The 21,266-nt window shown below is 42.0% G+C and overlaps 1 protein-coding gene across 5 annotated transcripts in view; it reads right to left on the bottom strand.

Annotated features, from left to right (window-relative positions):
• LOC120995068 (C4b-binding protein alpha chain-like) overlaps positions 1–21,266 on the bottom strand; it is a 694,048-nt gene that overhangs the window by 576,187 nt on the left and 96,595 nt on the right. For 4 of the 5 annotated variants that reach the window (XM_040424045.1, XM_040424047.1, XM_040424048.1 and 1 more), the window contains 3 exons: positions 13,639–13,818; positions 12,940–13,125; positions 9,310–9,406 (listed from right to left, as the gene is read on the bottom strand). In XM_040424045.1, coding sequence (XP_040279979.1) covers positions 9,310–9,406; positions 12,940–13,125; positions 13,639–13,818 — 463 coding nt within the window. The remainder of the gene's footprint in view (positions 1–9,309; positions 9,407–12,939; positions 13,126–13,638; positions 13,819–21,266) is intronic. The other variant, XM_040424046.1, reaches the window with a different exon arrangement.

Genomic DNA, 21,266 nt, shown 5'->3' with positions numbered 1-21,266 from the left:
TTTTTCCACCAAGTATTAAGTCTTTTTTTGTTAGAGGGTTCAAATACTTATTTCACTCAATGAAATGCAAATCAGTTGCTATCTTTTATTTAAAGTTATTTTTTCGATTTTCCTTTTGATGTGCTATCTGCCACTGTTACAATAAACCTACTATTGAAATGATACTGTTCTGAGACTTTTCATTTCTTTGTCATTGGACAAACTTACAAAATCAGTGAGGGGTCAAATAATTATTTCCTCCACTGTATATGTAAACATGTGTTGTGACGCCGCATGTCTGCCGTTGATTAGGGAACCTGTTAAAAATTTGAATCCCACCTCTGCTCAAATGCCACTGGCAATAGCAACTGCGGCATCTGTGGGGTTAGAAAGTGCGAGGAGGCTCCCTCTTCTCTCAGATAGGAGTTTCCACAGCGAAATTGCAGTGCTCTGATCAGTTGCTATGGCAGTCTGAGGCCTTGTGAGGGCTCTCAGACCTGTCATGTGAGCTGTTTGCAAAGTTATGTCATGGCCTGACAGGCAGCCTGTAAAAATTCCATAGACTGCAATAATATTGAAGTCTATGGTACAAGCCATCAGAAGATCGCATGGACAAATCCCCTAAAGAAACTAAAATGTAGAGTGAAAAAAGTTTAAAAATATATAAAATATTTAAAAAATAAAAATCACACCCCTTTCCTAATTTTTCAAATAAAAAATAAAAACATTTATTTAAAACATTTACTTAAAAAAATAAACATATTTGGTATCACCACATCTAAAAATGTTGAAACTAATAAAATATAATATTTTTGTGCAGTAAACACCATAATGAAAAAATAAGTAACCAATTTGCAGTTTTTTTTGTCACTACAGTTGGCCCCACAAAAATCACATTTGCTATTCATAGCCCCGCAGCAGCTGAACTCTTGTTGATCGATGCAGGGCTGAGTCTAGCAGATATTGAACTGATCAGTTTTGGAAAACTTATTTTACAATTTCATGATGATTTTATCCTCAATAGTATGCATACCACTATTTCTATTGAATACTGATATTTTATATTGTGGTACCAATTGAACTTTTAACTAGGTTATATGAACATAGCCATCTTCTAATAATAAATAATGACATTCTTACTAAGCAGTAGTACCCACCAGTGTTGCAAGAAGAGCTATCCATTTAGTTATATATATATATATATATGTCGCAGGAGATGATCAATTCACGGAAGATGTTTAAAATAACATCTCTGTGGGGTGATTTCCCTAAAGAAAGTAATTGATTTGGTTCAAATCCCTTAACTGCTTTAGTGAAAAGATGAAACAAACAAGTAAGGAGTCCTGGAAAAAAAAGCAAGCAGTCGAAGGACCTTTGATTACCTCATAGACATGTGACCAGTAATATTGCTATGTTACTGGTCACATGGTGATGATGTCATCAAAGGTCCTTTATTTCAAAGCCCTCACAGTTCGCTGATAAAAGGCCCTAGCGACGCCCCTGATTCTAGGTATATACTATTCTGGCAGGGGAACACAGCCAGGCATATTTCTGTGGGGGCACACTCCTGGCCATGGGTTCAGATATAGAAAAAAATCAAACTGACCGAAGTTGTATCTGAAGAACAGTTTAATGAAACTATCAGGACGTTTTTGAACAAGCGGCATGATAAAGAAAAACCTTTGTGGACTCGTGAAAAGATAGAAGAAGCTATCACAGTCATTGAGCAATTTAAATGAGCACCACTACTTAAACTACAACGGACATATAAACAGTATTATGGAAAAAAATACGATGTTATGGAAGTAGGTACTAAAAAATCTTTGATTTTGAAGAGAAAGTCTGACTCCGATCCAAATATCTAAACAATATTATTTCATATTATTATTATTATATTATCAAAAATATTAAACTTTTCACTAAAACAGTTAAGGGATTTGATGATCAAATCACTTACTTTCTTTAGGGAACATCATCTTCTGTGAATTGATCATCTCCCTTAGGGATTTGATCAAATCTCCATTTTCATCAATATAGTTATATAGTGCACAGTAGAGGTATGGTGCGGGGGAGGGGGGGGGGGGTTGTATTTCACCCAGTGGTTTAGTTTAGCTGGGTGAGAAAACTGAAATCCAGAAATAATGCTGCTTCAGCAAGGCATAGCTTGCTGGAGATTGTTAAGTTTAAAGTTTTATGGGCTGGATTTCTTTGGACTGGGAGACAGGTTGGTAGTGGGAGTCTCAGTCCACACCCCTAGTCCACTACAGGTATTCCCTTTAGCTGAGGAGATCAAAGTTGAGGTCAGCTGGGCTATAATCAAGGAGGGATAAGACAACCCTCTGTGTATGACTGGGGAGAGGAAATGACCCTACAGAGAGGGTTGGAGCCGGAGACCCTGTGTGTGAACTACATTTTGAGGTGAGCCAGGGAGAAGACCTCTGTATTAGCTAGAGCCCAGACGGGCAGGTGTTTATTTTGGTTTATGTTTGTGCTGGTGCTGAAGTGCCAAAATAAAGCACCATTTGGCCATTTGGACTTGAATCCAGTTGTCAGAGGAGAAATCTGTGATTGTGACCCCCTGTGAGAGAGCGATCCCTTACTATAATTATATATATATATATATATATATATATATATATTTTGAATGTGCACTCAGCCCACCACCTATCTGTGACACTTTTACAGTGCGCATGTAAGACCATGTATAAAATATTTTGACCCTAAATAAAATGTCACCTGTTTACTTAACTGTATAGTATCATGTTCCCTATTTGGTATCAATAGGGTCCTTAAGGGTTCTTTCACACGAGTGTGTCTCTTGCTGGAATCTCGTGTGAGATGGATCCTGTGTGCCTCTGTGTGACCTTTCTGTAATGGAATCATACTGACAGCTTTATGTTAGTATGATTCCGTTACGGAAAGGTCACACAGAGGCACACAGCATTATCAATCATGATAATGCCGTGCGCATCCTAAGGCCAGAACGCACGATCCCTCTCTCACACGGAGCATGATTCCCACGAGACATTCTCATGTGAAGGAGCCCTAATTGGCATGGATACTGTCCTAAGTTATGCCTCATTCACATGACAGGGTTTCGATCAGTGATTTCCATCGGTTATTTTGAGCGAAAACCAGGCGTGTCTCTAAACACAGAAAAGGGGCAGATCTTTCCCTTATACCTTATGTCTGTGGAGGCTCCAATCCTGGTTTTGGCTCACAATCATTGATGGAAATCACTGATCAAAACACTGACGTGTGAATGAGGCTTTAGCATGGATAGTGTCCCTAATTAGTTATCCTTGCTAATTAGGCACACTATCCATGCCAATTAGGGACCGTAGTCACCCCATATAGGGACATTATCAAGCCAGTTAGGAACAGTATCATAATACTGGATCCATCACATGACTATAATGGTTTTTATTATAGTGACTGATTTTGCCAGAAAAAAAATTGTGCAGCTACAGTATGTTGCATTTTTAGGCAAACTTCGTAATGGAACCTCTAATGGTTATACTGAAACATTTTTTCATTGTAAACACAGAAAAATCTGTGGTTTACAATGAGAAGAATAACACAATTACAAAATAATCAGCTTATCTTTTTTTAAATACTTTTAGCAAAACAAAAATAAGTCAAAATGTGTGCACGTTCTATCCTCTACAGATGGGGGCATCATCCTTCTCCCCCCAACCCTAACTGTCCACAAAGTGCAATGCAGCTTCCTATGAGGTAGATCACCCACACAGGACACCATTGGATGCATCACTGAAGCCTGGGGAGTTATGACAACCACCAGTTTTAAACTCCCTTATGTTAGCCTAGATCTCTAGAAAATAAAATACAGTATATACACCCCTGATATATCATAGGCCATCAGTTATTGACTAATGTTGGTCGAGCACCTTAGTGCTTGGGTGCTCGGGCCGAACACATCAGGATGCTCGGGTGCTCTACCGAGCACCCGAGTATAATGGAAGTCAATGGGAGAACCCGAGCATTAAACCATGCACCCCCTGCTCTGAAGAGGGGAGGATGTCTGGTTCATAGGAAAAGATCAGAAATTGATGGAAACACCACCGAAATGGTTCGGGAACAGCATGGGGAGGATGTCTGGATGCATCTTGCACTCGCAGGTCGCTGCTGGGAACGATGTTGATCGAATAGTACGCCACTTTTACAGACTGACAATAATACACACAAAACCAAAGATGGAAAAGAGGAAAAATTGTTTGTATATTTACTTGTATATAAAGTGCAAGTACTGCCAAAAATTACAAGGACGAGGCACTCCAATACAACCTGTATATCACATAATGGAGGGCCTCATTGTGGGACAATTGTTCAGGTAGTGGGACTCCTACACTCATAAAGCCTATGCACTAAGTGAAAGGGCTGCCAAAAATTACAAGGAACCGGCACTACAATACACCCTTTATTACACATAAAGGAGGGCATCATGCACAGCCTTGAAAGATTATGATTGATTGGCCTGCTGGTGACCCTCAAAAACATTTGGAGCAAGGGCCTGCTCATCTGACCATCTAAAACATTATGGGCGAGGGCCGGCTGCCGCTTTGGTGACTCTAGATAACCTGGGCCCGATTGCACGTCCCCGTGACGGCGACTATCCATTCGGATGTCTGCCGTATCAACTTTTGATGTTATTTTCAGCGCCAACCATGGTTACCATGGGTAACGGGGAATCAGGATTTGATTCCGGAGAGGGAGCCTGAGAAAGATTGTAGGTGAGGGCCTGCAGGTGAGCTGACCCTGTAAAAGATTGTAGGTGAGGGCCTGCTGGTGAGCTGACCCTCTAAAAAAATTATATGCGAGGGCCTGCAGGTGATCTGACCATTTAAAAAATTATGGGAGAGTGACTGCTGTCTAGCTGACCATTGAAAAAATTTACAGTGTTCAAAGCAGGCCGGGTCGCCTGAATACTTCAGCTAGGAATAATGGAATAGGACTCAGATTCTTTGTTGTTGGTTTTCCTGACTAGGGCCATGATTAAGAGGGACGGCTGGGGTAATACATATTGCGCCGCTAGAGGTGAAATTCTTGGATCGGCGCAAGACGAACCAAAGCGAAAGCATTTGCTAAGAATGTTTTCATTAATCAAAGGATTGTGTTGATCAGACACTTGGATAGTGAGACTGGACTTGTAGGTGAGGGCCTGCTGGTGAGCTGACCCTGTAAAACATTATATGCGAGGGCCTGCTGGTGAGATGACCCTGTAAAACATTGTAGGTGAGGGCCTGCTGGTGAGCTGACCCTCTAAAAAATTATATGCGAGGGCCTGCTTGTGAGCTGACCCTGTAAAACATTATATGCGAGGGCCTGCTGGTGAGCTGACCCTGTAAATTATATGTGAGGGCCTGCTGGTGAGCTGACCCTATAAAACATTATATGTGAGGGCCTGCTGGTGAGCTGACCCTGTAAATTATATGTGAGGGCCTGCTGGTGAGCTGACCCTGTAAAACATTGTAGGTGAGGGCCTGCTGGTGAGCTGAACCTCCAAAAAATTATATGCGAGGGCCTGCAGCTGAGCTGACCTTGTAAATCATTATTTGCGAAGGGCATATATGCGAGGGCATTATATGTGACGAATAAGCATGTTGATATGATGGAAGAGGAGGATGAGAAAAGGAAGATTCAACTATATACCCTTGTTTGTGGTGGAAGGGGTGCATGGGAATACAGTGTATTCATTAAATTATAAACAACACATTTAAAGTGCCTTTATATTCATCAGCTTTCCTCTGGTGGAGTTGAGAAGTCAGGGTCAATCCAGGCCTTGTTCATTTTTATCTGAGTCAACCTGTCAGCATTTTCAGTTGACAGGCGGATATGCTTATCTGTTATAATTCCACCAGCAGCACTAAATACCCGCTCAGACAAAACACTGGCGGCAAGACAGGCCAGCACCTCCAAGGCGTAGAGCGCCAGTTCATTCCATGTGTCCAGCTTGGACACCCAGTAGTTGTAAGGCACTGAGGGATCATTGAGGACGCTGACACGATCTTCCAAGTTTTGTGAAACTGTCCCAGGCTATGGAGAGTGTTGCCCTGCCTCTGTTGGAACTGCTGTGTGTTCCCTTTGTCTCCCCATCTCGGTTGGCCAAGGAAGTACGGACTCTGCCGCCAGCGTTGTCAGATGGAAATTTTTGGAGCAATTTTTCAACAAGGATCTTCTGGTATTGCACCATTTTGCTCATCCTCTCCACCAGAGGAATGAGAGATGAGAAGTTGTCTTTGTAGCGGGGGTCGAGAAGGGTGAACAACCAGTAATCCGTGTTGAATAAAATGCGTATAACGCGCGGGTCGCTGGAAAGGCAGCCTTACATTAAGTCAGCCATGTGTACCAGAGTACCAACAGGCAAGACTTTGCTGTTGTCATCAGAAGGATCACTCTCAATCTCCTCATCCTCTTCCTGCTCCTCTGTCAACCCACGCTGAACAGATGGAATTAAACTCCTCCTCCTCATCGTCCAATTCGCGCTGAGAAGACGAACTGAGGATGGTCTGGCTATCAGCCTGTGTAATGTCTTCGCCCATTTCCACATGCAAAGCGTTGTCCTTAATTGTGAGGAGCGAGCATTTGAGTAGACACAGAAGTAGGATGGTTAAGTTGATAATAGCGTTATCGTCGCTCACTGTTAAGGGAAATATGGCTTTCAGCCAGAACCTCATCCTGATGACCACACAAATATGCCTAATAATTGGACCCAGTGGTATTCACCCATTCAGTATGGCCAGTAGCAGTGTGTCCCTTGTTGGCATATCTAAGGCAGGAAGGGCACATTGTGAAAGCGTTTTAACAACATCCTCTTGACCAAGAGATGGGGGAAGATATTTGGGTGGTCACAGGGTGGAGTCTATGGTGGGGGGCTGGGACACAGCAACATATAGATGAAAGTTGGGAGTGGGGCTGGGTCTTCTCTTCCTGGACACTGATGGGTGCAGAAGCAAGCTAAGTTATATGTGTGCTTATGTGAGTATGTATAGAAGTATAATATCCCAGTAGACTTTATATGTGTACATATAGACATTTGCAGTCTGCAATTGTATTACCAGTTAGATTATATATGCTGTTTATGCATGAGTCTCTATATGTACATGTACTAATGGTCAGACACTGGATGTGAGTTGGTTAGAAGAGTAGATCCAGTAGACTGTATATTGGTGGACTCTGGATATACTGTATATACATACACATTATTAGCCACATTTGCTTAGCATCCAGGGTGGACAGGAACTGAGGTGGCTGTGTGTGGTGGTGTCCTCTATGTATTGTGTTATCTGTATCTGTATCTATGTATAATGTCCATTGCTTTGTCATCTCTATGTTATCAGTAAACTATTTTTATATATAAGTATCTGCGAGGGTTGTGTGTTGCTCCTGGGGTATATGAAGGACTGGAAGAGGTGTAATTATACACAGAATAATCTGGTTGTATGGGAAACAGACATCCATGCTCACTCCTCACTTGTGAATAGCGGAAGCTGACTGGAAAGGTGACGACCATGATGCAGCTGGTATTCCACTACTGCCCTCTGCTGCTCACAAAGCTTGGCCAACATGTGGAACGTCGAGTTCCAGCGCGTGCTCACGTCGCACAACAGCCGGTGAGCTGGCAATTTCAAGCGTTGCTGCAGCTTTGACAGTCCGGCTGAAGCTGTCGATGACTTGCGGAAATGTGCACACAGGCGGAGCACCTTCACCAGTAGCTCAGGCAAATTGGGGTAGGTTTTGAGAAACCGCTGAACCACTAAGTTTAAGACGTGGGATAGGCATGGGATGTGTTTGAGCTTGCCGAGCTCCAAAGCTGCCACCAAGTTACGGTGTTATCAGACAACCATGCCTGGTTGTAGGTTGAGTGACGAGAGCCACAGCTCAGTCTGGTCTCTTATCCCCTGCCACAGCTCTGCGGTGGTGTGCTGTTTGTCCCCTAAGTATATCAGCTTTAGCACGGCCTGTTGCTGCTTCCCCACTGCAGTGCTACACTGCTTCCAGCTACCGGCTGATGACTGACTGGTAGTGCACACGGATAATTCGGAGGTGGAAGTGGAGGAAAAGGAAGAGGAGGAGAAGTGCGGGTTGGAGCCACTAACTTAGGTGCTGGCGGGAACCCTGATCAACGTAGGGCACGCAATCCTTGGCGTCGGTAGCATCTGTGCCATCCCAGGGTACAACTCGCTCCCGGCCTCCACAACATTCACCCAGTGTGCCATCAGGGAAATGTATCGTCCCTGTCTGAATGCACTTGTCCATGTGTCCGTGGTTAAATGGACCTTCTCAGTAACTGTGTTGGTCAGGGCACGTGTAATGTTACGGGATACATGTTGGTGTAAGGCGGCACGGCACTCCTTGAAAAATAGTGGTGGCTTGGGACTGCGTAACGCGGGACGGCCACCGACATAAGGCTGTGGAAGGCCTCAGTGTGTAGAAGCCTAAATGGCAACATTTTCAGGGCCAGTAATTGGGAAAGCTGGGTATTTAGTGCTATGGCCTGTGGGTGGGTGGCTGGGTATTTTCGCTTGCGTTCAAATGCCTGGCGTAAGGACATTTGTACGCTGCGCTGGGACACGGAAGTGGATGTGGTCGCTGATGGTGCTTGCGAAGGTCCAGGTGCATGGCGAGAGGCATCCGAGCCTGCGTCTTGGACAGGGGATTGGCCAGTATGTAACACAGGGGAAGAGGAGGCAGTGGTGTGACCCGCAGACACAGATTGTGGACCCAGGCGTTTGGCCCACATATTACGGTGCTTTGATGCCATGTGGCGGATCATGCTGGTGGTGGCGAGGTTGCTAGTGTTCACGCCCCTGCTCATTTTTGTATGGCACAGGTTGCAAATTACAATTCTTTTGTCATCTGTACTTTCCTCAAAAAAGCGCCAGACTGCGGAACACCTACCCCTTGGCAAGGGAGATTGCCACAAGGGGTGCTCCGTGGAACAGTTGCAGGCCTGTTTGATGTGGCCTGCCTTCTCCCTTTTGCCACCCCACTGCCTCTTCCACCCTGTTGCGGTGCTGCAGATCCTTCCCCCTCTGATCTGCTTTACTGCTGTCCTCGCTCGGCTTTTCACCTTCCCAGGTTGGGTCAGTGACTTCATCGTTGAGTACCGCCATGTGCCGAGCAGGTGTTCGGCCAAGCATGCTCGATCACCACTAGTATTGACCCTACCCATAAAAATGTAGATAGATAATAGATCACCAGAACTAATTACATTAACACCTTCACTACCATAGACTACCATAAATATGGTGTATGGGTCTTAAGTATTGTAATAAAAAGCAATAATCTAAAACAATTTCTTTTACTCACCCAGTATCACAGGCATACGTTATACGACTGCCATATACGAAATTGCCAGAAGTAATTCTTCCATGAGGCACATTTTCAGGTTCTACACATGTTATTGCTGAGTAAAAGAAAACAGTTCAAAAACTGAATCTAAAACTATTTCACAAAATTTCACCATACTGTATCTTTCTAGAACACAATTATACATGACTAAAACTGCATTTACAGTTGTGAGGGCTCATGCACATAACAGGCTCTGTTGGATTCTGCGCATACAGATGTTCTCCCCACAAAACCCAAACTCCTTATACCTTTCAACCCATGTGATGGAGCATGCTGTGATTTCCGGTTGGGATTGTGTGGAATAAAGAGCAAATAAATACTCAGCATGCTTGTGCATTCAATTGAATGCCTACTGAGGCACATGAAAGTACAGCAGAGATTTCTTGGGACTCCAAAGTAGCCCTAGTATGGCTCTGTAAAATGCTGAGCAAATTGGCTATTAGCATCATATAGTACATGACAATCTTTTCCTAAGAAAGCTGGAGCCAGCCCTGTACCTCACATGGATCCAGCGTGCACCCCTTGTATTGCTCTAATTGCTAATTGATTTTGCTGGATTTATTTCAAGCTGACAGCTCAGGGGGTGTCTCAGGGAGCATGTCCTGTAACTGTCAAAGCTTCGAAAAGTAGATATGGCTGGTGGCAGTTGAAGGATGGAACTGAACATGTGCGACCACCTAAGTGAGGTGAAATAAGATGTGGAACAAAACAAACATCAGGTGGTGCTGTACAAATACATTTTATTTAACCCTTTTGCTACATTTTCATTTTTATTCCCTATTTTCCGTGAGCCCTAACTTTTTTTTATTTCCAGTCACATAGCTGTATGAGAGTTTATTTTTTGTGGGACAAGTTGTACTTTATAATGCCACCATTAATTATGGCATAAAATGTAGTGGAAAGCATCAAAAAAAATTCCAAATGGGGTGGAATTGGAAAAGAAAAAGGCAATCCCTCCACCGTTTTACGGATTCTGTTCCCATTACGTTTTGTTTATGGCAAAACTGACCTGTGCCCTTCATTCTATGGGTCAGTACGATTACAACGACACCCCATATGTATAGGTTTGTTATGTATAGTGTAAAAATTAATTTAAACTTTGAGAAATATTATAATTTTTTTACATCACCATATTCTGATCCCCATAACTTTTTAATACTTATGTCTACTGAGCTGATTAGGGGCAGATTTTTTGCGAGACAATTCATAGTTTTTATTGATACCATTTTAGAGTGTGCATGACTTTTGGATCACATTTTATTTAATTTTTTGGGGTAAGAGAAGCAATGAAAAAATGGCAAATTGGCTATTTTGACCCTTTTTTCCATTCAGACAATCACCGTATTGGATTTTTTATTTTTTTATTTTAATATTATTGGCATTTTCGGTCACGGTGATACCCAGGATGTTTATATTTATTGTTATTTAGTTTTTTTTATTATTATTATACGGAAAGGGGGTGATTTAAACATATATTTTTTATTGTTATATATTTTTAAACTTTTTTTTATTTTTTATCATCATTTTAAGGTTCATAAATCTTTAATGTTTTTATTTTGACCTATAAGGGATTTAATAAATGACAATTTCAATTACTCAAATATTGTTCACAAATATGTCTAAATCTGTGTTAGGGTCCATTCGCACGTCCGCAATTTCGTTCTGCAAATTGTGGACCCATTCATTTCTATGGGGCAGCACAATGTACTACCCGGGTCCGCAATTCCGTTCCCCAAAAAAATAGAACATGTCCACAAGAATAGGCATGTTCTATTAGTGCCGGCAATGTGCGGTTCACAAAATGCGGAACGCATATTGCTGCTGTCCGTGTTTTGCGGATCCGTGGATCCGTTGCGGACGTGTGAATGACCCTAAGTGAGTACTTCTCCTTTGCTAGCACACATCTAAGGCACACCTTTGCAATATTCATGCTGTCTAATCGGCACCTTGATATGCCACACCTGTGAGGTGGGATGGATTATCTCGGCAAAGGAGAAGTGCTCACTAACACAGATTTAGACAGATTTGTGAACAATATTTGAGAGTAATGGGTCTTTTGTGTATGTAGAAAATGTTTCAGATATTTGAGTTCAGCTCATGCAAAATGGGAGCAAAACTGAAAGTGTTGCGTTTATATTTTTGTTCAGTGTATGTGACATCCAAAATCTAGCGATTGCCAACCAGCATAAAATATTTTGTATATAACTGCCTTGTATGGTGTTTACATACCAAGAGCAATTCCCATGGCTTCTTTCTAAGGCCGAGTTCACATTTCAGTGATTTGGTCAGTGGTGCAAATCTTTCCCTTACACCTTATGTCTGTGGAGGCTCCAGTCCTGGTTTTGGCTCACAATCACTGATGTAAATCACTGACCAAAACACTGACGTGCGAACTAGGCCTAAGGCTACATGCACAAAATGGCTGTGTGACGGCCGTTACTTAGATGGCCATCACACAGCCATTTTTAGCACCAGTGAAAGTCTATGGGGCTATTCACATGGCCGTTCTTTTACACTGTGGGGGACATTTATTTAGCTGGGGGCCTACATGGGGGCATTATTAAAGCTGGGGGCACTATAAAAAAAAATTATATACACTGTGGGGGAAATTTATTTAGCTGGGGGCCTACATAGGGGACATTATTTTAGCTGGGGGCCTACCATCCTGTGGGTGTTCTTAGAAGGGTGGATCTAGAAATAGCTGCCAATCAAATTCATCAATTTTTCATGTTCATTTTTAAGGAACATGAAAAACTGATCCAAAACGGACATTAAGAACGGAGACACGGACAGAAAATTGATGCACACACTGATGCAAAATGACCATGAAAAACTGACAGTGTGTCCGTTTTTAACTGACTTTTTTCACTGTGATGTGCATGAGGCCTAACTTTCTCAGCAATGAGTGACAAGCAATTAAGCATACTGGCAGATATACAGCAGCTGTCAAACATAGCTGGATTGGAAAAAAACGGGGCGATTGCTCTCTTTATGACTACACCACAATACCAGCCTGTATTCTCTGTTTGTAGAAAATATACATTTTTGCACAGCCTAGCAGAGCTGTCAATATAATATGCTAAAGTATAGTGACAGATCCACTTTAACCCTTTAAGGCCCGGAGGTCTTATTTTTCTTTTGCGTTTTTTTTGTTTTGTGCTTCCCACAGCCATAACTTTTTTATTTGTCTGTTCAAATAGCCATATGAAGGCATTTTTTTTGCAGGAAAACGCCACCACATCACCATTTAATATTGCATATGATGTAGTGGGAAGCGGGAAAAAAATTCCAAATGGGGTGAAATTGAAAAAAAAAAATAGCAATTCCACCACAGTTTTACGTATTTTTTATTTATGACGTTCTATGTGCGATAAAACTGACTGGTTACAGTATGAATCCGGCGATACTTTATATGTATAGTTTTTTTTTTGCGCTTTGTGATAGTGATAAAAAAATTAAAAAGTGGGGAAAAAAAAGTTTTATTTTTATGTCGCTATATTTTGACCCCTATAACTTTTTTGTAATTATGTGTATGGAGCTGTATGGCAGCGATTTTTACATATGTATTACTAAGAAAAGTATACATACGTTTACAGAACTCAGGAGAAGGAGACCAGCGCAGTCCTAAACACGTGACTGTATTCACTGCACCAGGAATAGGTTCGTAGCCTTCCTTACATCTGTACTTCAATATTGTTCCTTCAAGGAAAATTATTTCAGCAGTCGGTTCCACTAGTTCTGCATATTGGTAGCGAGGAACAGATCGACAAGTACCTTAAGGAAAGATAAAAACTGACATGTAAATATATAACAATCGATAACCAGCGTTGGGAAAGATCCATTGATAGCGCTACAGGTATAAATGACATCTCAAAGTTAAAGTGGTTCTCCGGGTTCAGGGCTGGACCTGGATATAAGCTCTTCTTTATTGTTTTACTACGTATGAGAGGCGCATCAGAGCATTTCCTTGCTTCAATGCTCCCCCTTGTTGCGTTGCCTCGCTCAGTGTGACCCATTGTTGTGTGCCGGTGACGCAGCAGGCTTCACAACACTATGCTAACTAGAGACTTCCGACTAGCAGTGAGCCAGGTGATGTCAAATGGGTGGTCTATAGCCCTGCCACTTGGAGGCGGCTACTATGCAAAGTAGCATAGTAGCAAAGAAATGCTCCGATGGTTCTCTTATGTGTAGTAAAAGAATAAAGAAGAGGTTACATCCGGGTTCAGTCCTGAAGCAGGAGAACCCTTTTAATTATGTATAAATATATACTTTAAAGTAAGCACTTACCAACACACTTTGGCAGTTCAGGTTCCCATTTACTACTTTCATTACATTTCACAGTATCAGATCCAATCATTTTATATTGTGACTCGCACCTAAATCTCACAACAGTGTTCATGATGTATGGGCCTATAAATCCTGAAATTTTGTATGCTTTGTCCACATTTGGATCAGTACACAGAACAGCTGAGAATAAACAGAAAAACATGAGTGAAACTTTGAGCATAATGTATTATTGAGCTCAACGAAAGACAATCAGGACCCCAGTGATTACAATTAAAGGTAACCTGTCACCAAGAAACTGTAAAACCAGGCAACATGTCTTGTAGGGCGACCTCGGCTGAATGTACATTTCAAGTATGGATTTAGTTCTTTATTTTGGAGAAAATATACTCATAATCCATATGCAAATGAACAGATAAGTGCACCCAGGACAGACCTAAGTCACTCTATGCACCTGTCAGGGATCAGAGAGGAAGGAAAGAGGGTGCACTCTGACTCCACCCTCAACCCCTGTCCCTGCCTACTTACACTACCTGCCCTAGGCGACGGGGCGTAACTGGGGGACGGTCCCTTACTTACATAAGTGCACAGAGGAAAGATACGGAAGGTCAACAATCCAAGGGTCAGAACCAGGAGAAGTGGGAGTACAAATGGAGCGGGCAAATGTAATGTCAACAGTCAGAGCCAAGGTCAATCCAGGAGAGCAAATACGTACAAAGGATGAGACGAAGTCGAGGTCAAAGAACGAGCCGAGGTCACAAGGTCAGGAGGTCAATCAGAACAAGCAGCTGCAGACTAGAACCAAAGAACAAGGAAGCACCAATGGACCAGTATCACAGGCAACCTGTAGCCAGCAGGTTGCCTGTATTAATAGTGGGGAGTGAGGGTCATGTGACGTGGCCAGCGTCACATGACCGACAGACAGACAAGTCGAGCACCGAGTGATCAGCTCGGCGCTCAGGGCAGACCTAGTAGCAAGGAGCCTCCCAGCTAGCATTCCGCCCTGGGAACGAGGTCGAACACAGATCCTCGCTCCCGAAGCTAAGCAGCAGGTCTGCGGCTGATGGGAGACCGAGTGCGCCTTTGTTGCCCCGTTACAGCACCCTTGCTCCTCCAACTTCCTCTATCCGCCCCTCCCTGTCCGTACTGACAGGGATGACTAGGCAATAACCTGGCCATGTCAATCAAGGAGAGGAACGGGCTAGCAGAAGAAGCAGGGCTGCATAGGGTGGCTTTGGCCAGCCATCAGTGCACTCAACTGCTCATTTGTATATGGATTAAAAGTGCATTTTTACCTCATTTGAAACAGCAATATGACCCCAAAACCTTGTGGCAATTGATGCGAGCTCAGTATGAATTATGTCTCACTGAGACGGCTGATAAGACTAATCGCTGGTCCCAGCAGCAATATTATAGACTTAATAATAAAAAAAATATCCCCAAACGGTGACTATAACTTCAAATACACAAGTTATAGTCTGAGAATTTTGTTACCACCAATCCTAGCCTTACACTAACCATGTACAGTAACTGCTAGCCACATTAGCTACTGACAACTTTTCAACCACTATCCCATTACTGCCTTTGTCCACTGAGATGTCCAATCTTTTGGCTTACTCCTGAGGAAGTAGAGGCGACTATTAAAATGCTGAAGCTTAATCAACAAACAAGGAGCAGGCGGGTTTTCTTCATTGTACTGCAAGAAGTTCACCTCTATTCTCTCTAAGCCTCTTTTCAAATTGTTTTACTCCGCTGCACTCTCAACCTAAAAAACACCAACTATGTTGCTTTAATGATCCTCTAATTTCTCTCATAAATATACATGTTAAATTGCTGACCAAGATTCTTCTTGTGCATCTAAATATTTGTCTGGGTTCTCTAATGCAAAGACATTTCAAGTTGGTTTTGTTTCTCCATTTCAACCCTTGGACAATGTGCACTGGGTCTCCGACCTGTTGCTCTGCTGTAAATATACACTGCGTGCAGAATTATTAGGCAAATGAGTATTTTGACCACATCATCCTCTTTATGCATGTTGTCTTACTCCAAGCTGTATAGGCTCGAAAGCCTACTACCAATTAAGCATATTAGGTGATGTGCATCTCTGTAATGAGAAGGGGTGTGGTCTAATGACATCAACACCCTATATTAGGTGTGCATAATTATTAGGCAACTTCCTTTCCTTTGGCAAAATGGGTCAAAAGAAGGACTTGACAGGCTCAGAAAAGTCAAAAATAGTGAGATATCTTGCAGAGGGATGCAGCACTCTTAAAATTGCAAAGCTTCTGAAGCGTGATCATCGAACAATCAAGCGTTTCATTCAAAATAGTCAACAGGGTCACAAGAAGCGTGTGGAAAAACCAAGGCGCAAAATAACTGCCCATGAACTGAGAAAAGTCAAGCGTGCAGCTGCCAAGATGCCACTTGCCACCAGTTTGGCCATATTTCAGAGCTGCAACATCACTGGAGTGCCCAAAAGCACAAGGTGTGCAATACTCAGAGACATGGCCAAGGTAAGAAAGGCTGAAAGACGACCACCACTGAACAAGACACACAAGCTGAAACGTCAAGACTGGGCCAAGAAATATCTCAAGACTGATTTTTCTAAGGTTTTATGGACTGATGAAATGAGAGTGAGTCTTGATGGGCCAGATGGATGGGCCCGTGGCTGGATTGGTAAAGGGCAGAGAGCTCCAGTCCGACTCAGACGCCAGCAAGGTGGAGGTGGAGTACTGGTTTGGGCTGGTATCATCAAAGATGAGCTTGTGGGGCCTTTTCGTGTTGAGGATGGAGTCAAGCTCAACTCCCAGTCCTACTGCCAGTTTCTGGAAGACACCTTCTTCAAGCAGTGGTACAGGAAGAAGTCTGCATCCTTCAAGAAAAACATGATTTTCATGCAGGACAATGCTCCATCACACGCGTCCAAGTACTCCACAGCGTGGCTGGCAAGAAAGGGTATAAAAGAAGAAAATCTAATGACATGGCCTCCTTGTTCACCTGATCTGAACCCCATTGAGAACCTGTGGTCCATCATCAAATGTGAGATTTACAAGGAGGGAAAACAGTACACCTCTCTGAACAGTGTCTGGGAGGCTGTGGTTGCTGCTGCACGCAATGTTGATGGTGAACAGATCAAAACACTGACAGAATCCATGGATGGCAGGCTTTTGAGTGTCCTTGCAAAGAAAGGTGGCTATATTGGTCACTGATTTGTTTTTGTTTTGTTTTTGAATGTCAGAAATGTATATTTGTGAATGTTGAGATGTTATATTGGTTTCACTGGTAAAAATAAATAATTGAAATGGGTATATATATTTTTTTTTTAAGTTGCCTAATAATTATGCACAGTAATAGTCACCTGCACACACAGATATCCCCCTAAAATAGCTAAAACTAAAAACAAACTAAAAACTACTTCCAAAAATATTCAGCTTTGATATTAATGAGTTTTTTGGGTTCATTGAGAACATGGTTGTTGTTCAATAATAAAATGAATCCTCAAAAATACAACTTGCCTAATAATTCTGCACTCCCTGTAGAAGCACTGGCAGGGGTGGATTGGCCATAGACTTTACAGGGGAATTTCTGGTGGGGCCACCCAAGCCCTCCTCTCTGCCGCTGTCCAGGTACATACTGAGCTCTCATCGGTAATTAACCCTGTGAGAATCAGAAACTCATGTACCCCACCAGCAACCGCACATGCCCTCTGAATTCAACTGCTGTGGCTCGCACCTCACCTCCTAAGCCCCTGCTCCATATCTTAATCAGAGACAACTGGAGGAGCACAGAAAATGATGGCATCTAAATGATGGCCACAGCAGAAGGACAGCTTTTGGGGTAGTATATAGTGCTGCTCTGTGGTATACGTTTCTGCTGGGACAGTATTTTGTGCTATGGAATTGCTGGCCCTGCCTATTTGTGTTGCCCCACCTTCTGTCAATTTGTTCTCCCCTACAACATGGGACCATTTAGTTTTTTTTTCAGGGCCACTTTAAGTTTCCAGTACGTCCCTGAGCACTGGGGCAATGTCTCTTTCCTTTCATATTAGTAAGGCATTTGATACAGTTTCTTGGGCATACCACCTCTTTATGTCACTGGATAGATGGGGATTTCTTCTGCATTCTGTCTCCTGGTTGAAAACTCTTTATAGTGCACTATAATGGATTTTCCTCTGAGTTTTAATGTCTCTTGCGGCACCCATCAGGCTTGTCTGCTTTTGCCCTTGCTCTTAGTTTTAGCCCTCAAAACATTAGCAATTCATGTTTGCCATGATCCTATATACGAGGCCTAGAATTATCCTCAGTAACTTATAAATTAATATTTATATTAATATTAGATAATATTCTGAAACTTGTTTCCTCTCTCATCTCCCTGGCCAGCGTCCTTTGGGTTTTATCCAACTTTGGATCAATCTCAGTTCTTTTTTTTTGAATCAGATAATTTTTATTTGGTTTTTCAAAAAATCATAACAATCAATCTCAGTTCTAGTGGAGAAGCATGCTAAGTCTCATGCACAAAACATTTCACTCCCCTCTACAACAGTCACGATTTTACCGTCTTAATTTTCTTTTCATAGGGTATTCAACCAGCTAGATGAATTAGCTAGTTAGCCATTTACCCTCTCTTCTAAGATGTATTATGTTTTAAAGGTTATTTATTGAAGTTTTGAAACAGTATATAACAAAATACAGCAAAATTAAAAGATAAATGAAAAGAAAAATGAATGGGTAACATTCCACCAGGCAAGTGTGTGTGCTTGGTGTCTCGGAGGGAACGTAGGACTACCCAGAATATATTCTAGCGGAGAGTTGTCAGACTGTAAAGAGGACTTATGAGGACTGGTAAGAGCCCTTTGGCTGTGGAGAAAGAGTCCAACACCTTCAACAGGGATGGGAATGACAGGATGGGTTTAGTAAGCTCTAAGGTGTATTGTAGCTATTTTGGAAGACCAGGGTAAATATCACATTCCATGGCTGGGCCGGGTTCATGCTCTAAAAATGTTGTTTTTGCCTGAATTACTATAACTTTTTCGCCTGCTCCCCCCGAATCATTATCTCTGGATTTTCCAGACGTTGATAAATACATATGTCTACAGTAGTGGTATCCCTAGAGTCAACAGGGCCATTTTCTATCAGCATAAATCCCAGGGTGGGCTCAGTTCCTCAATGTGACAAAAAAATTATCAGGTGGCTCAACTAGCTCTTTATCATGCTTCTGTAAAACCTCCTCTCTAATTAATCCTGTAGACACTGGAGCACCCCCCCCCCCCCAGGTTATTTTATCACTACAGATGAGGGAAATGATTACAAACTAATTGAATTTGTTTTTCCCCAAAACTTCGGCTTCCAACGAACATGAAGTTTTTGGGATTGATCTCGCATGTACCAATTAACTTTGCATCTGCTATTTTACAGTTACAATAAAAATTGGGTATATACAAATAGGCTTTAGTTGTAAATAAACACCCCAAAGTGTCCTACATTACTTTTTCAGGACAACTGGGGCAGTTTTGATTTGGGTCGAATTTATTTTAACCGAATCAAATCTGCTGGCATTTCAACTGAATTGGATCCACATAATCCAGTTAGTCATATTAATCTTGTTTAAAAGGTTATTCGTGAGGTATAAATAATACTCACTCTTTTGAAGCTTTGCTTGTATTTTTTCGTCCATTTTCATATAAATAAATCGCTATAATGCATAGTAATCCTGAGAGAGCTGAACTGATTGTTACCCCATGCTGCGCGACGTTTCGGGGGTCACGTCCCCTTAATCATGCGTGCTTGTGGGTTATAACCATGCACTTTAAATACAATCTCTTTCCATCATCATCATTTCACATTTACATATATTCATTAATAGCTTCAATTTTCACAAACGTACATAAAATAATTATGTTGCATTTAAAACCACAACTATAATCAGTATCTCAGTAACTGGTTTTAAATGCAACATAAATATTTTATGTACAGTACAGACCAAAAGTTTGGACACACCTTCTCATTCAAAGAGTTTTCTTTATTTTCATGACTATGAAGGCATCAAAACTATGAATTAACACATGTGGAATTATATACATAACAAAGAATTGTGAAACAACTGAAAATATGTCATAATCTAGGTTCTTCAAAGTAGCCACCTTTTGCTTTGATTACTGCTTTGCACACTCTTGGCATTCTCTTGATGAGCTTCAAGAGGTAGTCACCTGAAATGGTCTTCCAACAGTCTTGAAGGAGTTCCCAGAGATGCTTAGCACTTGTTGGCCCTTTTGCCTTCACTCTGCGGTCCAGCTCACCCCAAACCATCTCGATTGGGTTCAGGTCCGGTGACTGTGGAGGCCAGGTCATCTGGCGCAGCACCCCATCACTCTCCTTCATGGTCAAATAGCCCTTACTTTCAAAGTTTTCCCAATTTTTCGGCTGACTGACTGCCCTTCATTTCTTAAAGTAATGATGGCCACTCGTTTTTCTTTACTTAGCTGCTTTTTTCTTGCCATAATACAAATTCTAACAGTCTATTCAGTAGGACTATCAACTGTGTATCCACCTGACTTCTCCTCAACGCAACTGATGGTCCCAACTCCATTTATAAGGCAAGAAATCCCACTTATTAAACCTGATAGGGCACACCTGTGAAGTGAAAACCATTTCAGGGGACTACCTCTTGAAGCTCATCAAGAAAATGCCAAGAGTGTGCAAAGCAGTAATCAAAGCAAAAGGTGGCTACTTTGAAGAACCTAGAATATGACATATTTTCAGTTGTTTCACACTTGTTTGTTATGTATATAATTCCACATGTGTTAATTCATAGTTTTGATGCCTTCAGTGTGAATCTACAATTTCCATAGTCATGAAAATAAAGAAAACTCTTTGAATGAGAAGGTGTGTCCAAACTTTTGGTCTGTACTGTACATTTGTGAAGATTGAAGCTATTAATGAATATTAGAGATGAGCGAATTTTTCAAAAATTTGATTCGGATCCATGCAGACAGGACTTTGATATCTGCAAAATTAAACATCAAAAAATTGCAGCTCGGAATCATCGGACGAAACACAAGGAATACGTCACTACCGGACCATACAGGAAGTGACGCAAGTGCTACTCCGCAAGTATCCAACGCGGATACCAAATAGAGCATTGTGAGACGCCGGCTCCCTATACCATCTGCTCCACTGCAGAACTAAAGTGTATTATCCATATGAAGAGGTAAGCGACACAATAGTCGACAAGTCCGGTTATTGAGCACAGCAACGTGAGACGCCGTACCCGATGTGCCCCATTTGTTTAGTCTGAGCAAACCGCAGGACTGAAGTTACATACGAAGGGGAGGTAAGCGGCTGAACAGCCGGCAAGTTCATCTTCATCTTTATCTCACTCCTGTCTATAACATCATTGTATGTTACGGGACTACTACCTGATATATCAAATACTGGTAGACTGCCAGAACCGGTGGAGTTATATTTACATCATTTATATCCATCCAGGGACCTATTGGTTTCCTATGGACACATAGGCCACAACAGAAGGCCTCATACACAATCTCTGTCATAGGATTGTTTGGACATCCATTATAACCAATTACAACCAATTACCCCATTGTGGTTTTATTGATGTACTTGTATTTTATTGTG

This window comes from Bufo bufo, chromosome 3 (genome assembly GCF_905171765.1).
Source record: "Bufo bufo chromosome 3, aBufBuf1.1, whole genome shotgun sequence".
Classification (NCBI taxonomy): domain Eukaryota; kingdom Metazoa; phylum Chordata; class Amphibia; order Anura; family Bufonidae; genus Bufo; species Bufo bufo.
Note: the sequence above shows the minus strand (reverse complement) of the source record. Positions and strands in the feature narration are given on the sequence as shown.